This window comes from Impatiens glandulifera, chromosome 3, assembly GCF_907164915.1.
Source record: "Impatiens glandulifera chromosome 3, dImpGla2.1, whole genome shotgun sequence".
Lineage (NCBI taxonomy): Eukaryota > Viridiplantae > Streptophyta > Magnoliopsida > Ericales > Balsaminaceae > Impatiens > Impatiens glandulifera.
The window spans coordinates 56268755-56286678 of NC_061864.1; the positions used below are offsets into that span (position 1 = coordinate 56268755).

Here is a 17924-nt window from a genome sequence, read left to right on the forward strand (position 1 = left end):
TCATAAAATAAATAAATATATATTTAGAGATGAGATAAGATAGACGAAAGGGGTATAATAAGGAAAAAAATTAAAAAAACGTATTTTTTTTTTTTTACTGATTTTATCAAACAAGAGTTATTTGAAAAAAAAAAAAAAACTGGATTTATCCAATTAACCCATTATCAAACCAGTTCTATGAGACATGGTGTAATTATGCCTATATATATGGCCTCATGAACTACACAAGTCTTCTTCAAGTTGAGCAACATCTCTCTTCTAAGAATCTCTCTCTAAGATAATATTAATTACATATGGCTCCTAAAAACGTAGAAAGGAAATTGGAGAAGAAGAAGGAATACAATAAAGGAGCATGGACTTCCGAGGAGGATAAAAAGCTTTCTCAATACACTCAGATCCATGGCGCAAAAAGATGGAATACAGTGGCCATCAATTCAGGTATATTCTCTCTATATATATATATATTGTTTTAGCTTTAATCTCCGTATTTATATTATTAATTTTTAAATTTTTTATCCTTTTCTTTTTAGGTGTAAATCGGTGTGGAAAGAGTTGTCGATTGAGGTGGTTAAATTATTTGAGACCCAATATTAAAAGAGGCAATATCTCGGAGGATGAAGAAGATTTGATAATCAGACTTCACAAACTTTTGGGAAACAGGTTTAAATTATAACGTTTAAACTTAAAATAATAAAATAATTGAAAACAAAAAAAAAAGTAATTGATAATTATAAATTATATTATAAATACTAATAAGTTTTAAACAATGTAACAAAATCAAATAAAATATTTATCTAAATATGAAATAAAAAAGTACAAATAAAAATAAAACATCACTACTAAATATTAAAAACTCAAGTAGATCAATATTCATACAAATTTGATTAAGATGAAATTATCATTTAAAGAATTAAAATATAAACATTTTAAAATTGACTAAATGATCTTTCACTTTAGAATTTTAAGCCATGTTTAATCTTAATTGAAATTATATTGTACTTGAGTAATAATCATTTTAACACAATGATATAATACTAAGATTAATAATTTTTTCCCTTGCAGATGGGTATTGATTGCTGGACGACTCCCAGGTCGAACAGATAATGAGATAAAAAATTATTGGAATTCTCATTTGAGTAAGAGAGTAATTAAAAATACAACAGTTAAAAATCATGTTGCTCAAGAGCCGATCAAAGAGCAACAAAAATTAATCCCTAATGTTCAGACGCAAAGAGAATTGAGTCAATCGAGAACACATGAAGATACAAATAATGACACCATCATTCCCTTTGATCCCAACGATTTTCTCGATTTCTCTTTGGAAGGAACTTTTGATTTAGAATGGGTGAACAATTTTATTAAGTTAGACAATGTAGATATTGACAAGTTAATTTAATTGTCTATTTGTTTTTGTTTTTTTATGTTAAACTTGATGATTGATAATTAAAATATTAACATATATAGAGATCTTCATAAAATTCATAATAAATAATAATTTAATATTTAGGAAATTTTTTATAGAATAAATTCAAAATTTGAGTGTAATTATAATATATTAAACATTTATTTTCATGATATTTTCCTGATAGAACGATAACTCTAAAAGTATAGTATGATAAATAGATATATTAATAATTATATGATTAACTTTTATACTAAAATAAAATAAGGTTTTGTTTTTCAAATTTAGACATATATATTTAAATTACTAACTATTATTTACATTACTATCTATTATAATTAAACAATTTGAAATTAGGATGTTCAAATAAATTATAAAACTATTTTAACAAAATATCTTCTACCCATATAAATTTCTCTGAATTTATCATCTTAACAACAACATTTTAACATCCGCAAGACTAGCCATACAGACTCGATCAACGTAAAATGAGATTATCACCGTCTCTCAATTGCCTAAATGAAGTTTATGACTCTAATATGGGCAGATTTTATGTGTTTGTTCTCAATAAAAGAGACACGACAATATGAAGTTTAGGTCTGTGTGCCGTTATCAACATAAATGGATTACGGATAATGAATAGGTTCTACAAAAATAACTTTGATAAATTATCATTAAGGAACATATAAAATCATATTCATGCTCTTTGTCACACCATTTTGTTATGATTTTTAGGCAACAAAATTTTTAGGCATTGCGTGATGTCCTTACGATTCATTCATCCGGTCATGTATAAAACATTAAACCTTTTAGAATATTAATCTCAGTCATTATAACTACACAACTACTTTATTGTTTTCTCTAATTTTTTCTCAATAATAATTATTATACTCCTTAAACTTAAATAACACATCACTCTTCTACTTTAAAAAGAAGGCCCAAACCTTTTTTTAAGAAAAATAATCGATATTCTTTGTACGCACATCCCATAGAAAGCACCATAGATGACCCTTAAAGATATTAGGAATATAGTCAAGCGTCTATTTTGTGTTATAGATGACTTTAAAGAACTAAACTATTTTCTTTTTGTCGAGGACATAGTGTTCACAAATTTCAATTTGTTAATACTTTGTCCTTCTTGAAGTCTCACTTTCTCAACTCATTAATGTCATTCTCACTCATATGAACAAGTCACATATGCCATAACTTTGTGATGTCATCAAATAACTAAGAGTCGTTGACAATATTGATGCATATAACTATAAAGTCTTTCAAATATATAACATTAGACTTATTTTATCCTAATAGTGTCAAAGAAACCTATACTAACATTCATGCCTCCACATTGACTAGTGTGAATTGAGAGTCTTAAGAGATACCATTTTTTCTTCATATTAGAAACATGTATCACATCTAGGGTCTACACCAAGGTGATGCAACTACTATGCAATGCATAGAACTAGATAAAAAAAAACAAGTATTATTCTAAAAGGTGATAGTGCTCACTAAACTTTAATTTGTTAATACATTTTAAGAAGCTCTCGATTTCTCAACTCATTAATGTCACTCGCACTCATATGAGCAAGTTAAATGTAACATAATTTTGTTACCTCGCCAAATAAATAAGAGGTGGCAATAACATCGTAATCTATAACGGTAAAAATCCTTTCAAAATAAATAACATGTTAGACTTCCTTTTTCTTAATTACGCCAAAGACACCTCTAATAACCTTCCTTCCTCCACATCCACTAGTGTACGTATACCATTTTGAATGGAGAGTACTAAAATATACAAAATTTTCTTTATATTAGAAATAGAGAAATATTTGAGGGAGAAAATTTGGGAGAGAGAATTTGAGAGGGAATGACATGGTGTATTCTGATTCTCTGAAAAAATAATAAATTTTATCTCTCTCCTCACCCTTTATCTTTTCTCTAGCTAGTGATGTGTTAGCTAGTGATGTGTTGACATGTCATTTCCTCTCCTAAATTCTCTCCTCCTATCACTTCTCATTAGGAATATGTATCACATGATTTATATCATCAAGTGTCTGTCCAACTACATTAATCATCTTGATATGTATTGTTCCTATACCCACCCCACCACCTATTAAGATGATTTTCATCTCATTAATACAACACTTTTTCAAACTATATTATACGTTGAAAATCAATCCCGATTGGGATACATGTCATATGACCTATCAAAATCAAATATTCATTCATCTTGCGATCTTGTGTATTGCAATAAAAAATTATGAAAAGTTCACTATCATTTAATTGACTTCAACAATACTAGCAACTATTATCCCCTCTTTGTTGCCGCTTATAATTTTATTAGAAGGGGCAATTTTACAAATTTTTGTCAAATCATTCTATTATTAAGTACAATTGGAATAGAATAGAAGTGTCTATTGACTCTATATAGTTTTAGAATGTTTAAATTAAATACGTGTATATAGACATTTGTTTTCATGTGCCTTGACTTTGATCTATTTTGCCTTCCCAGTCTAAGAATTCGATATTTAAAGGAATTAAAAGAGAACTAGCATGACATGTAGGAATTTTCTTTAGTCCTAAATTCATGATTCTAAACAAATACATATTAGATTTCTTTTCTTTCAAGCTTTAATCTATAATCTTATAGATCGATAATATCTAACATGTATGAATCACAATCCTAATACATAAATTTCTCTATGTCCATAAGTTGATTAAACAAGCGGAAGCGTACCTGAATTCATGATGAAGATCTTTGAGTTTGGGTTTGCTCTTCCAATTCTACAAGCGGTTTTTTCTCCCTTCTTCTCTCTTACGATGGAGGTTAATGAGAAAATGAAAACTGGCGACTTGTGAATCGGGGAACCACAACCCTTTTTATATTATATTTATTTATTTATTTATTATTTAACCATCATAAATAATAAATAAATTGACAGTTTCTACACATAACCGTTCCGTACTATTAATTATATTAATTATGTGACTTATTCTATAAAAATAATAAATACTTAATGATCACTTTATTTTTATTGAATTCCAAATAAAAAATAGCCCAAACACATTATTTATATTTATTAGTCCAATAAATCTAACAATCTCCCACTTGGACAATATATATAATTACATGTGTTCATCTTTATGCGCAAATAATGTGGCTATCATAATTTAAAGTCACTCCAAATCAATCTCGTCCATTAATCATATCAACATTGAACCAAAGCGGTTTAATTACATTAGTTCGTAATTCAACCTATCAATGATCACGAATATCAATATAATTAAATGACATAGATCATAGTACGGATGTGTAGCATAGAAATGACATCCAGTGTGATCCATCATGTCAACTTCTAACTGGTCCCTAATGAGATCAAAATTTTCTATAAACATAGTGTAACAAAATTCTTTATTATCCATAAACTGCAGTAATCAATAAGTCTTTATAACATACATATATATAGAAACAAACTCCCACTAAATCTGAATATCTTCAAATAACATAACACCCATTTGAGCAGTATGCTCCAAAAAGACCTTGGGTGGTAATTCCTTAGTTAGCGGATCCGCAATCATGGAGTTTGTACCAATATGTTCTATATATAAATGACCACTCTGAACTCTTTCTTTAACAACTAGGAATTTGATGTCAATGTGCTTTGACTTAGTTGAACTCCTATTGTTGTTCGAATACATGACTGCTGATTTATTGTCACAGAATAACTTTAGTGGTCTTTCAATTCCTTTCACAATCTTTAGTCCAGTGACAAAATTCCGCAGCCATATTCTATGATTGGATGCCTCATGACATGCTATAAATTCAGCGGCCATAGTGGAAGAAGCAATGAGTGTTTGTTTAACACTTTTCCATGAGATTGCTCCTCCAGCAAGCATGAAGATATAACCTGAAGTGGATCTCCGACTGTCTTGGCATCCAGCAAAATCCGAATCTGAATATCCAACGATCTCCAGTTGGTCCGATTTCTTATATGTGAGCATGTAGTCTTTAGTTCTTTTCAAATAACGCATAACCCGCTTGACTGCTACCCAATGATCCATACCACGGTTACTCAGATATCTGCCTAACATTCTGACAATGTATGCCAAATCTGGTCGAGTACAGACTTGTGCATACATCAAACTTTCTACTGCAGATGCATAAGGAATTTTCTGCATTTCTTTAGCTTCAAGATCATTCTTAGGACATTGTTGAAGACAAAATTTGTCTCCTTAAACAACGGGGGTGTTTCCTGATTTACAATCCTGCATGCCATATCTCTTTAGTACATTTTCAATGTAACTCTTTTGTGACAATCCAAGTATACCTCGAGAACGATCTCGATGTATCTGAATTCCTAATACAAAAGAGGCATCACCAAGATCTTTCATTTCAAACTTAGTTGAAAGAAATCTTTTAGTTTCATGCAGTAAGTCTGTATCATTGCTAGCGAACAATATATCATCAACATATAAAATCAGAAAAATATGTTTGCTCCCACTAAATTTGTGGTATACACAATCATCAATTAAATTACTCTCAAAACCAAACGAGATAATAATTTCATGAAATTTGTGATACCATTGACGAGAAGCTTGCTTGAGACCATATATGGATTTCTTTAGTTTACAAACCATTTTGTTTGGATCTCCCACCACAAAATTTTCTGGTTGGTTCATAAAAATTGTTTCATCAATGTTTCCATTTAGAAACGCAGTCTTAACATCCATTTGGTGTAGCTCAAGATCAAAATGCGCCACTAATGCCATGATCGTCCTAAAAGAGTCCTTTGTCGAAACAGGGGAAAAGGTTTCTGTAAAATCAATACCTTCCCTCTGAGTGAAACCCTTTGCAACAAGACGTGCCTTATATCTTTCTACATCACCCTTTGAATCCTTTTTGGTTTTAAATATCCATTTACAACCAATAGGTTTCGCACCTTCAGGTAATGAGACTAGATCCCAAACGTCATTGTCTTCCATAGACTTAATTTCTTCATTCATGGCAATAATCCATTTATGAGAATTAGAACTATGCATTGCTTGATGTAAGTTGATAGGATCATCTTCCATCATTTCAACGCTATCCTCATGTTCTTGGAGAAATACAATATAGTCATCCGAAATAGCATTTCTCCTTTTTCTCGTGGATCTCCGTAATGGCATTTGTTCTTGAGGTTGTTGAGTTTGTTCTTCAGGAATGTTTACCTCATTTTCAATGGGAAGATTTGTATTATTGTCTTGAAGTTCTGGAATTGCTTCTTGATTAATATCATAAATAAATTCATGATTATCATCAGTAGCAATTATAGGAATTTGAACAAATTCCTCTTCAAATACAAATTCCTTAGTATTTCTCCCCTCAAACTCAATATCCTCAAAGAACACTGCATTTCCCGTCTCAAAAATAGTTCTGTTCGTGGGAACAAAAAACTTATAACCCCTTGATTTCTCAAAATATCCAATAAAGTAACAACTAACTGTTTTGGAGTCCAATTTCTTTTCATGAGACTTATAAGGCCTTGCTTCTGCTGGACATCCCCAAATATGAAAATGCTTTAGGACTGGCTTTTTACCGGTCCAAAGCTCATAAGGAGTTTTAGTTGTTGCTTTAGTTGGAACTCTATTGAGAATATATACTGCAGTCTTTATTGCTTCTCCCCAGAGAGATTCCGGTAAAGTAGAATGAGAAATCATGCTTCTTACCATATCTTTAAGAGTTCTGTTTCGTCTCTCAGATACACCATTCATGCGAGGAGAACCTGGCATAGTGTATTGAGGTATAATTCCACATTCCTCTAGGAATTTAGCAAATGGTCCTGGACATTGTTCTCCTGATCCATCATATCGACCATAGTATTCACCACCACGGTCGGATCTGATAGCTTTAATTCTTTTACCAAGCTGATTTTCTACTTCAGCTTTGTATGCCTTAAACACGTCCAGTGCTTGGGACTTCTCACTAATGAGATAAAGGTAGCCATATCTTGAATAATCATCTATGAACAAAATAAAATATCGTTGACCATTCCAAGAAGCCGTAGGGAATGGCCCACAAATATCAGTATGAATGAGTTCTAAGACGTCTGTAGTTCTGTTGACACCCAATTTCCTTACGTTTGTTTGCTTTCCCTTAATACATCCAATACAAACCTCAAAATTGGAAAAATCAAGAGAATCAAGAATTCCATCATTTACAAGCCTTTCAATTCTGTGTTTAGATATATGACCTAAACGCTTGTGCCAAATTGATGCAGAATTTTTAGTTGTTAATTTTCTTTTAGTACCGCGATTACTTGTATGCAAAGTTTCATTATATGAGGCAATTGTATCAAGTAAATATAGATTATCATAAACTGACAAAGAACCATTTGCAATAATATTTGAATTTAAAGAAAGACAAAACTGACCATTTCCAAATGAACAATAATAGCCAAATTTGTCCAAAACGGAAATAGAAACCAAATTCCGTCTAAAAGACGGTACAACAAAAGTGTCTTTCAAATCCAAATAAAAACCAGTTCTTAATAATAATCTAAAATTCCCAATAGCCTTAACTTCAACTGATTTTCCATTGCCCACAAAAATGAATCTTTCATCATCATTTGGCTTTCGGCAGCTCAGGCAACCCTGCATAGAAACACTAATGTGAGTAGTAGCACCAGAATCTACCCACCAAGTGTGACTCGGTACTGAAGTTAAATTAACCTCAGAGCAAACTAAAGTAAGAGATTCACCTTTCTTTGCACGCCATGCGTGATATTTAGTGCAGTCCCTCTTCAAGTGTGTGGATTGCCGACAAAAGAAACAACTAAATTCCTCATTTTCTTTAGTTTGTTGTTTCTTTTGCACGGGACCACCTGCAGCTTCTTTAGGGTTCTTCCTTTTATTCTTTTTATCTCTGAAATTACTTCCTGAAGCCAAATGAGCACTTTCAGTCCGATCTTGCTTCAATCTCTCTTCTTCTTGCACACAATATGAAATTAACTCATTAAGAGTCCATTTCTCCTTCTGACAGTTATAACTGGCCTTATACTGATTAAATTGTGCAGGAAGAGAGATCAAAACCAAATGCACGAGCAATTCATCAGAAAGCTTTAACTTTAGTGCTTTTAGTTTTGAAGCAAGGTGAGACATTTCCATTATGTACTCCCTTATGTTTCCTTTTCCCTTATACTTCATTGAGGTCAAACTCGCAAGAAGCGTGCTTGTTTCAGCCTTATCGTTTTTTTGCAAAACGTTTCTCAATTTCCTCAATGAATTCCTTAGTATTAGTGACTTCAGAGATATCACCCCTAAACGTTTCTGGAATTCCTCGCTTGGCGCAAGCCCTTTCAAGTAGAGTAAGGGCTCTGAAAGTGGAAGCAATCATAGGGGTTTGGGTCTGAGGTAAGCCTTCCTGTATCATTGGTAGGCAGTTTAATTCTTTTTTGTAATCGAAAGATATGGGTCTTCCGTTGTGGAAGGAACGTTCTGTTCTGAGTTGGAGGTTGAGACTGAAAGCGAGCAACCTCGTTTTGCCCTTTCCTTCAAGGCTTTCCTTAAGAAATAGAAATAGGAACGAGCAGCTAGCGTGGGCTCCAACCAGGTGAGGGCATTTCTCTCATTGGGTGGCTTGACAAAGAAAGAGTCATTAGCTAGGGTCACCAGTATAGAGATAATCTCGCTAACCGATTCGGGATTTTCCTTGGGAGGTATCGGGAAGGAATTGGAATGTAATAATATCGATTTATACACACATGCGATTTGATCTTTCCCATTTTTCAAGGTCCTGTTTTTCAACAAGGGAACCTTGATCCGTAATAATGGGTCGATCAATCTTAAGCGCAAGGTCTAGAACCAAACACCCGAGGATAATTAAAACATTATCCTTCCAATCCTTAAAGTTATTTCCATTCAGTATAGGAATAGAATTGACATTGGCAGATATTGTAGATGCGGAAGTATTAACTGAAATTAAACAAAAAATACTATGAACACATTTTTTTACATCTTGATTAATAAATTCACATTGAGATTTTTCCATCAACAAAAAAAAAATATCTAGCACAACATTAATATTTAGTCTTTGGACAGAAATATTAACTTGTAAGTGATATTTTGTGCAATGATCAAATACTGACAATAAATCCTGTCAAACAATGATTCTATCTTTGGATTGAATTATTGTTCACATGAAACCGAATAATCGTCACATATTCATCATCACAAGTACTTCTGTAATTCGGCCCGACAATATTAATCTATCTTTGGACCGATATAATATCCGCATGAATTACAGACGTATTTATCATTTAAAATCTATATACCGAATCAACATTCACAAGATAGATTACTTTGGTAATATGTTGTTTCAATTGATTAGTTAGAATAATAAACTCCTTAAATCTCAAAAGGCGAATTGAATTTATTAATTAAATTCTTAATTCCTTAAATTCTTAATTATTTTCTTAATATTATTATGAAAAAGGTATATAACCCGTATATATATTTTAAATATAATTCTTTTAAAAATATATATATATATATATATAATTCTTTAATTATATTTTTTTATGTTCCAAATAAATAAATATATATCAGATTAACTATTTTATATATATTCAATAATATATCGATTACAGTTTTATGTAAATATATATTTAATAATATATATATCCTTAATTAGAGTTAATAATATATATCGGTTACAGTTTTATGTAAATACATATATTTAATAATATATATCCTTAATTAGAGGTTATAAAATAATTAACTATTTTATATATATTCAATAATATATATCGGTTATAGTTTTCTGTAAATACATATATTTAATAATATATATATCCTTAATTAGAGTTCAATAATATATATCTCAATAATATATATCGGTTATATATTTCCTTAATTGAGGTTATATGATTTATTTATAATAAAATCTTTATTTATTAAATAAATAATTAAATTTTTGAACTTTTCAAAACTTAATCTTTAATTTATTATTTAAATAATAAATTAAAGATTTACAGAAAATAATAATAACCAGAATCGCAAACCCAAAAAATCATTCTTCTTCAAATCATTTTTACTACGATAACCCTAAAAATCATTCTTCTTCAAATCATCTTTACTAGATATCTTAATTCATGATTTAATCATAATATGATATCATAAAAAAAAATCTTAATATCAACAAACTAACATAGAGATTGGCTCTGATACCAATTTTAGGAATTTTCTTTAGTCCTAAATTCATGATTCTAAACAAATACATATTAGATTTCTTTTTAATCTATAATCTTATAGATCGATAATATCTAACATGGATGAATCACAATCCTAATACATAAATTTCTCTATGTCCATAAGTTGATTAAACAAGCGGAAGCGTACCTGAATTCATGATGAAGATCTTTGAGTTTGGGTTTGCTCTTCCAATTCTACAAGCGGTTTTTCTCCCTTCTTCTCTCTTACGATAGAGGTTAATGAGAAAATGAAAACTGGCGACTTGTGAATAGGAACCACAACCCTTTTATATTATATTATATTTATTTATTTATTTATTATTTAACCATCATAAATAATAAATAAATTTACGGTTTCTACACATAACCGTTCCGTACTATTAATTATATTAATTATGTGACTTATTCAATAAAAATAATAAATACTTAATGATCACTTTATTTTTATTGAATTCCAAATAAAAAATAGCTTAAACACATTATTTATATTTATTAGTCCAATAAATCTAACATGACACTCCACAACTATGGCCTCCACTTAAACTCAAAACGCTTCCAAATGAAATAAAATCAACAACCTTCCCTTCAGTAATTTTACAACAAACTTTGTCGAACTGTTTTGATTTTTTTTAGTTAGATTACTACATTCTCTTAGTTTACCGCACTCAAATTTTATTTGACTAATTTTCTCGTAACGATCACAAGCCTTTTAAGGTTTATTAACTTTGATGTCTCTTTATTCACATTAAAATATTCTTTGGGTTCTCAATAACACCCTCTAACATACCATCAAAATGATTAACAACAAGATGTTTATTTTCTAACATGTTTATTTTCTAACAGAATAATGCATCATAAACTTTATTTATTTCGACAATTTCTTAATGTTGTGGTTATTAGTTAAATGAATATGAAATATGATTGGAGTATATTTAAATAGTTACTGATTTTTTTTTTATCTAGTGGCCAAACCATTCTTTATTTCTTTTCTTCTAAATATCAAATATTAGTTAATATTTAAAATAAAATTTTATGCACCCTAAAGCCTATAGACTAAACTATATATGTCATTTTTTAGACTTCGAAGACAAGGATTTAAGGTAATGCAAAGCCAATCAACTAATGGATACATTCATCATTTTCTTGTTAGTGGTGTTAAGGTACAAACATAGAAGGCTGTTAATGCTTGAAAATAGTGATTGATATAACTGATCAATACTGAGAGCAAATTTTTAATATAAACTATTATGAATAGCTAGTAGTTATTACAATAAAATATTATGATAATCTTTATTAATTAATCTACTTATAATTTAAACACAAATAAAAAATAAACTCTCTCTTTAACTTTACTATTATGCAAACATTTTATTTTTGTTGTTACAAATAAGAAAGAATAGAAATGTGAATGTATTAAGTATATTTTCTTCTTTTAGTTTTGTAGGAAAACTGAACAACCATTTTGTAGTCTTCAAGGTTTGTTATATAAATAAAATAAAAAGTTATTACATCGAAGTTTTATATTTAGGATGTGCTTGAAAAAAAACAAATTAGGCAGGCATAAATAAAATAAAACAGAAATGATGAATTAAACAAGAATATGAATTTGAGTTTTTTTTTTAATTAATAAAAAACAGTGAATTAAATTAAATAAAAAAAAATAGAAAGTAATATTACAATTTATATGAAAGAGCTTTATTTATTTTTTTTTTGTAGTGTTGTACATAAACTCACCTCACCTCACCTCAACTCACATTAATCCACCCATATTGGTTGGAATTTTAAAATTATATATTTTTTTTTGTATTTTAAATATAGAAAAATAGTATAACCACACATTACCTCTAACTTAATAATTCAAAAATATACCTGTAAAGTATTATTGTTAGCTATAGATAAAAAAAAATATGGATTGAAACTATTCGATTAAATAAGATCCCTTTGAAATGCATTTCATATTTAAAAATACTTTTATTTTTATTTTCATATAATAAACTGTTAATAAACTTATTTTAATATATATATATATATATTATATATTAACAGTCTTTAAATATTTAATTTAAATACTTTAATGTCATAACATAGTGAGTTGACTTGACATCAAATTGAGAAAATGACAAATGATTCACTGTCAAGTAATAAATATTTTTTTGGCTAGTATGATTCAGTGAATGTAATAAACTGATATTATAATTTTGCATAAGAATGAGCTCACATACAACATTATAATTAAATATATTTATTTTTAAACTCAATTTTTTTTACCTCTCTCTTTTTAAGTCGCGTGTGCGGGTTTGCGTAATAAACTGTTATACTAATTTTTCTTAACAAGTTCACGCAAAAAATTAGAATTAAACACATTTTGTGTTTAAACTCAATTTTCTCTCTACCTCTTTCTTCAGCGTTTAAACTTATAATCTCAGTGTTTTTCTCTCTCATCACTTTTAAATATTTTTTTTATTTATTCTTTCTCATATATTTCATTTACTTATAATTATTTTATTCACTCTCTATCATTTATTTAATCTATTTCTAATCATTTTATTTATTTTCTCTCCTCTATTCTATTTATTTCTAATATTTTTATATATTTATATAAAATTATTATAATAATAAAGCATATATATAAATATATTTTTATTTATTATTTATAATATATGTATCTTAATATATATAATAATTAAAAAAAATATATGAAATATAAATAAAAGGTGATTTTTTTAAACTATAATTTTAGAAATCAAATTAGCCTTAATTAATTATCGAAAAGTATCGATTACAATTGAGATAATTAAACGTCACGTAAATGAATGATAATACGAAGAGTTTGAGAGAACTTAAAAATTAATTGACCATTAAAAAATTGGGTAATAGAGGTGGAGTAAGGAAATGTGAAAAGATATATAGTGAATGAATATATTTTTTTTTATTGATTAGGATAAATTTATATAAATATCGAATAATAGGTACATACATGAATGACTCATCTAAATATTAAAAAAAAAATGGAAATGTAAGTAGAAATAAAGAAAAATGGAGGTTTTTAAATAAGAAAGGGAAGAGATGAGAATTTTAAAATAGGATTAAATATTTTTATATATATATATATATATTTATATCATATTTAAATTAAATATATTTAAAATTATATATTTATAAAATTAATATATTCATATCATTTATTTTAAAATATATTATTTTATAATTTAAGTCATTTATTAATATTTAAAATTATATTAACAAAAATTTATAAAAAAATTAATATAATTTATTTTCAAATATACTATTTTTAATTTAAATCATTTATTAATATTTAAAATTAAATTAGTATATATATATATATAATATTAATTACTAAATAATATTATAAACATAAAAATAAATTAGTTGGGCGTATAAGCTGAATCAAACATGCACCAGCTTAACGATTAAATAAGCTGAAATCAAATTAAAAATCAAATTAAACGTACCTCAATAAGCTGAATAAGTTGACATCAATAAGTTGAATCAATAAGCTGAATAATATGACCGACTTGTATATTTAGAATTTATCGTAATTATTCTTTATTGGATTATGTAACAGAAAATAAATTGTCATACTTTAAATAATTGTAGTCGTTTGATTCATATTATTTATAATACCATTATTATTATTATTATTATTATTATTATTATAATTATTATTTATTATTATTATTATTTTAATAAGATTCGGTCTAAAAAGCCCATAAAGTCGGTCGATGAGTTAATAGTCATTCTCGAGAATTTACGATCTCGATAATTTATTGAACAACAAATTTCTACTAGTTTCTTAAATTTTTTAATGTTATTGTTACTTTTTTATTTTATTTTTGTTATTAAGTTTAAATGATTTATATCAAATTTTAAATATGAATGTATTATTTTGCAACCAAACAACTTCAACCAAAACATCTCTATATTTTGTAAAAATTTGTTTAAAATTAATTTATGATAAAAAATAATATTTAGCCGAAACTTGAGCTTTAATTTTAGTTGTCTTAGAATTGGTGGTTGACGATGCATCATCTATCCATATTCGATGTGACTTTCGATATTTAAAACGGTTTAATACTATTTCATTAAAAAGTTAAAAAAGTTGGAATGTTAAGAATCAAAACTAAACCATAGTTTTTGAATTATAGCAATCAAACAACAGTACAAAGAAATATTGCAATTAACATTCACAATCATTCATGTTATTTCTATATTCGCCTGTAGGTCATATTGTTTTCTTCCACGTCCCCTTCCTCTCTCATACTTCACAAAAGGTGATTTAATATTAGTAGATGATGATGTATGTCTACTCTCATTGTTAAGCCTACCTATGTATTGATTGATAAAAGGAATTCTTTTCAGAATTTCAGGGTTTTATCAATATTTTTTTCTGCTTTAATTTTTTAGGTTTGAAGATCAACAACCATAGTTTCCTCCTCACTCTCCTCTATTATTTATTTGTTTTCTTCTTTTACTTGTTCCTCTTCCTTGGTTTCAGATTGAACTTCTTTAACATTCTATATTTTTTTAATTTCATTGCTTTATTCCTCTGTATTTTTTTTCAATTTTGTCTACTTTATCACTGTCATTGACTTCCACAATATGCTCTTTCATTCTTGATTCTTCCATTTCATTTTCCTACTTTCTTGATTTTTTTGCTCTTCCTCAATTGTTTTTTCACATTTAGTACTAGCATGCTGGAAAGTATTACATATATTTTTTCTCAATTCATATGAGATTTTCATGACTGTGGGCTTTCCCTTCCTATTAAGAATTGTCATTGTAGCCCCCATCACGCTTACAATCATGTTCTTTGGTAATATACTTTGAGGATGCACTTAAATGCTTATTCTAGCAAAAGAAATGTTCTCTCCTTCCTCTATAATTGGGTTCATATATGATTTCCCTAATAGACTAGAAAAATGACTTAGAGCTTCTACATTATACATGTGTGCTGAGATGTTCCTATGCTTGAACCATATTTGGGTTATTTCCTTTGGTTTGTTTAGAAAGATCAATTCTTCAGACCATCTCTCCAACTTCATAAATTTGAATCCAATATAAGTATGCTCAATTTTCAAAATATCATCCAAATTTGTTTCCTTTTTGAATTGTAGAAAATAGAGATCATGGATGTTTGCAGAAACCTTCTGAAGTCCCTTCTGCTCTCATTCATTAGTGCTTCATTGGTGATTGAGAAAGATACATGTTTATTTCCTATGTAGTTCTAATAACTACATTTTCTCATGCTTTAACACATTTTCCTCCACTTCAGTGGGCAATTTAAATTTAAAAGAAGAGTTGAGAATCTCGACTTTTGATTTGAACTCACCCAAATAAATTTGACTTTTGTATGCATGATCCTCTACTTTCTTTTCTGCATTCTTTTTCCAGTCAATATTTACCTTCAACTGTAATTGCTCTTGATAGTATAGGTCTTTGATTTTGAGGACTTCATTAGCTCCCTTAATGTTTCCACTGACCATTTTACTCTCTTTTCGTATCATTCCTTCTTCAGTAGGTTACAATTTTGAAGATAGTGTATATTTAATTGGACGGTTGTTCAATGTATTTTCTTTTTGTTAAGCATAATCTCTCATTTCTTTGCATGCATCTAGTGTGCAACGACTTTGAAGTCGTTTCTTGCTGGACTCAAAAATATTTATTTCGCTTAGCTTTGTGATTTGATTTTTAATCCCAAAGAGATTTGTTCTTTCATTATACCCAACTTTCTATATTCCTTCATTTTCCCCATATTTTTTTTACTTTAGTAATTAATATTTTGAACAACAACTGGTTTTTACCTTTGTTTCTTTCATGTACTTTTTCCTGTACAATTTATTTGGCTATCTTGTTGATTTCATTTTCAGTAACCTCCTTTATACTTTTAAGAACAAATTCTTGTATTTCCTTAGCCAAATGTTTTTATTTCTTCTTATTATTGTAAAAGAACATAAGTATGCAACATACAGATCATATATAAATCAAAGTAATACATAATACCTAAAAATTAACCATAATTAACCATATATAATAGACTAGGAACCGAACTGCGACCAACCTCAATCAATCGTAGACAAAGACTTCGTGACCCTTTTCCCGACCTTGTTTAAACCCTAGCCAATGTTTATTGATTTCGCAACTTATAACCCTAGACAATTTTCCTCGATGTGCCAAACTTGCCAGACGTGTCAGACGTGCTGACGATTGAGACTCTGACCACGTTTCCCGTAACCAACTACCAAATTAACCGATCGAATTTCGCGCTACTAACGCACCGAACGTTATTGTGCCGATCGTGCCGATCACAAATTTCGCCGCTCCTTTATGGTTAATGTTATTAAAATTATAAGTTTAAAAGTTAAGGAGAAAATAAATAAAAAAATTGTGTTTAAACATAAAAATATGACTGATTATAATTTTTTCGTTATCTTATTATTTAAAATTATTTTTAATACATTATTACACAAACATGTCTAATCCAGCCTAGAAGCCATATCAAAGCACGTTATATTTCATGTAATGAGAATCTTGTTTGAAACATGGCCATTTGTTGTGGGCAATACAAAAATTGTCACTAAGTGTCGGAATTCCATAACTTTAATATTTGTACAGTTGTGGCACGGATCTCAATTGTTTATTCAATGGACCACTCAATTATTATTATTTGTTATTAATGTGATTTTGTCATTTTCTCACAATAATTCCAACTCACCTGAGCAGTCAAAAGTCAATCCATCCCTATGTACCCTCATAAAAAAAACATTAAAATAATAATAATAATTCTTTTTAAACATTTATGTGTTCCTATATTTAAATAACTTGGAAAAAAAAATAATAATTAGTAGTAATTTTGAAGAGATGTAAATAATTTTTTTTTAAATGACATAAATAATATTAATATATATAAATGAAATAAAAAAATTATAATTTAAAATAAAAAATATTTTAATATTTTGATTAATGAATTAAGTGATCTGATTAATGAAAAAGGAGTAAAATAATGTTTCATTTTTATGAGTTATTTGAAAAACTCAAAACCGAACAAGACCTTAAGTCTATATCGGTTTGAGTTTATTTTAATAACTCAAACAAATCAAACATTATTTCACTTATTATTTCATCGATTAAATAACTTAATTCGTTAACTAAAATATATTTATTTTAAATTATTATTTTTATTTTATTTATATATAAATATTCTTTAAATATTTTTACCAAAAATATTATTATCTACTCATCATTCATTAATTTATCCCTCTTAGTTTTTTTAAATAATC

At 28.2% G+C, this 17924-nt stretch overlaps 2 protein-coding genes across 2 annotated transcripts; one reads left to right on the plus strand and one right to left on the minus strand.

Annotated features, from left to right (window-relative positions):
• The first annotated feature begins 250 nt into the window (after window positions 1-250).
• LOC124931655 (transcription factor MYB114-like) lies at window positions 251-1416 on the plus strand. The gene is made up of 3 exons (XM_047472170.1): window positions 251-438; window positions 531-660; window positions 1063-1416. Exons 1-3 carry the CDS (start codon window positions 294-296, stop codon window positions 1394-1396), a joined length of 609 nt encoding a protein of 202 aa, XP_047328126.1. The 5' UTR covers window positions 251-293; the 3' UTR covers window positions 1397-1416.
• A 3463-nt stretch (window positions 1417-4879) lies between these two features.
• LOC124930437 (secreted RxLR effector protein 161-like) lies at window positions 4880-5578 on the minus strand. Its single transcript, XM_047470779.1, has one exon. The coding sequence runs from the start codon at window positions 5576-5578 to the stop codon at window positions 4880-4882; it is 699 nt and encodes a 232-aa protein (XP_047326735.1).
• Between the last annotated feature and the right edge of the window lie 12346 nt (window positions 5579-17924).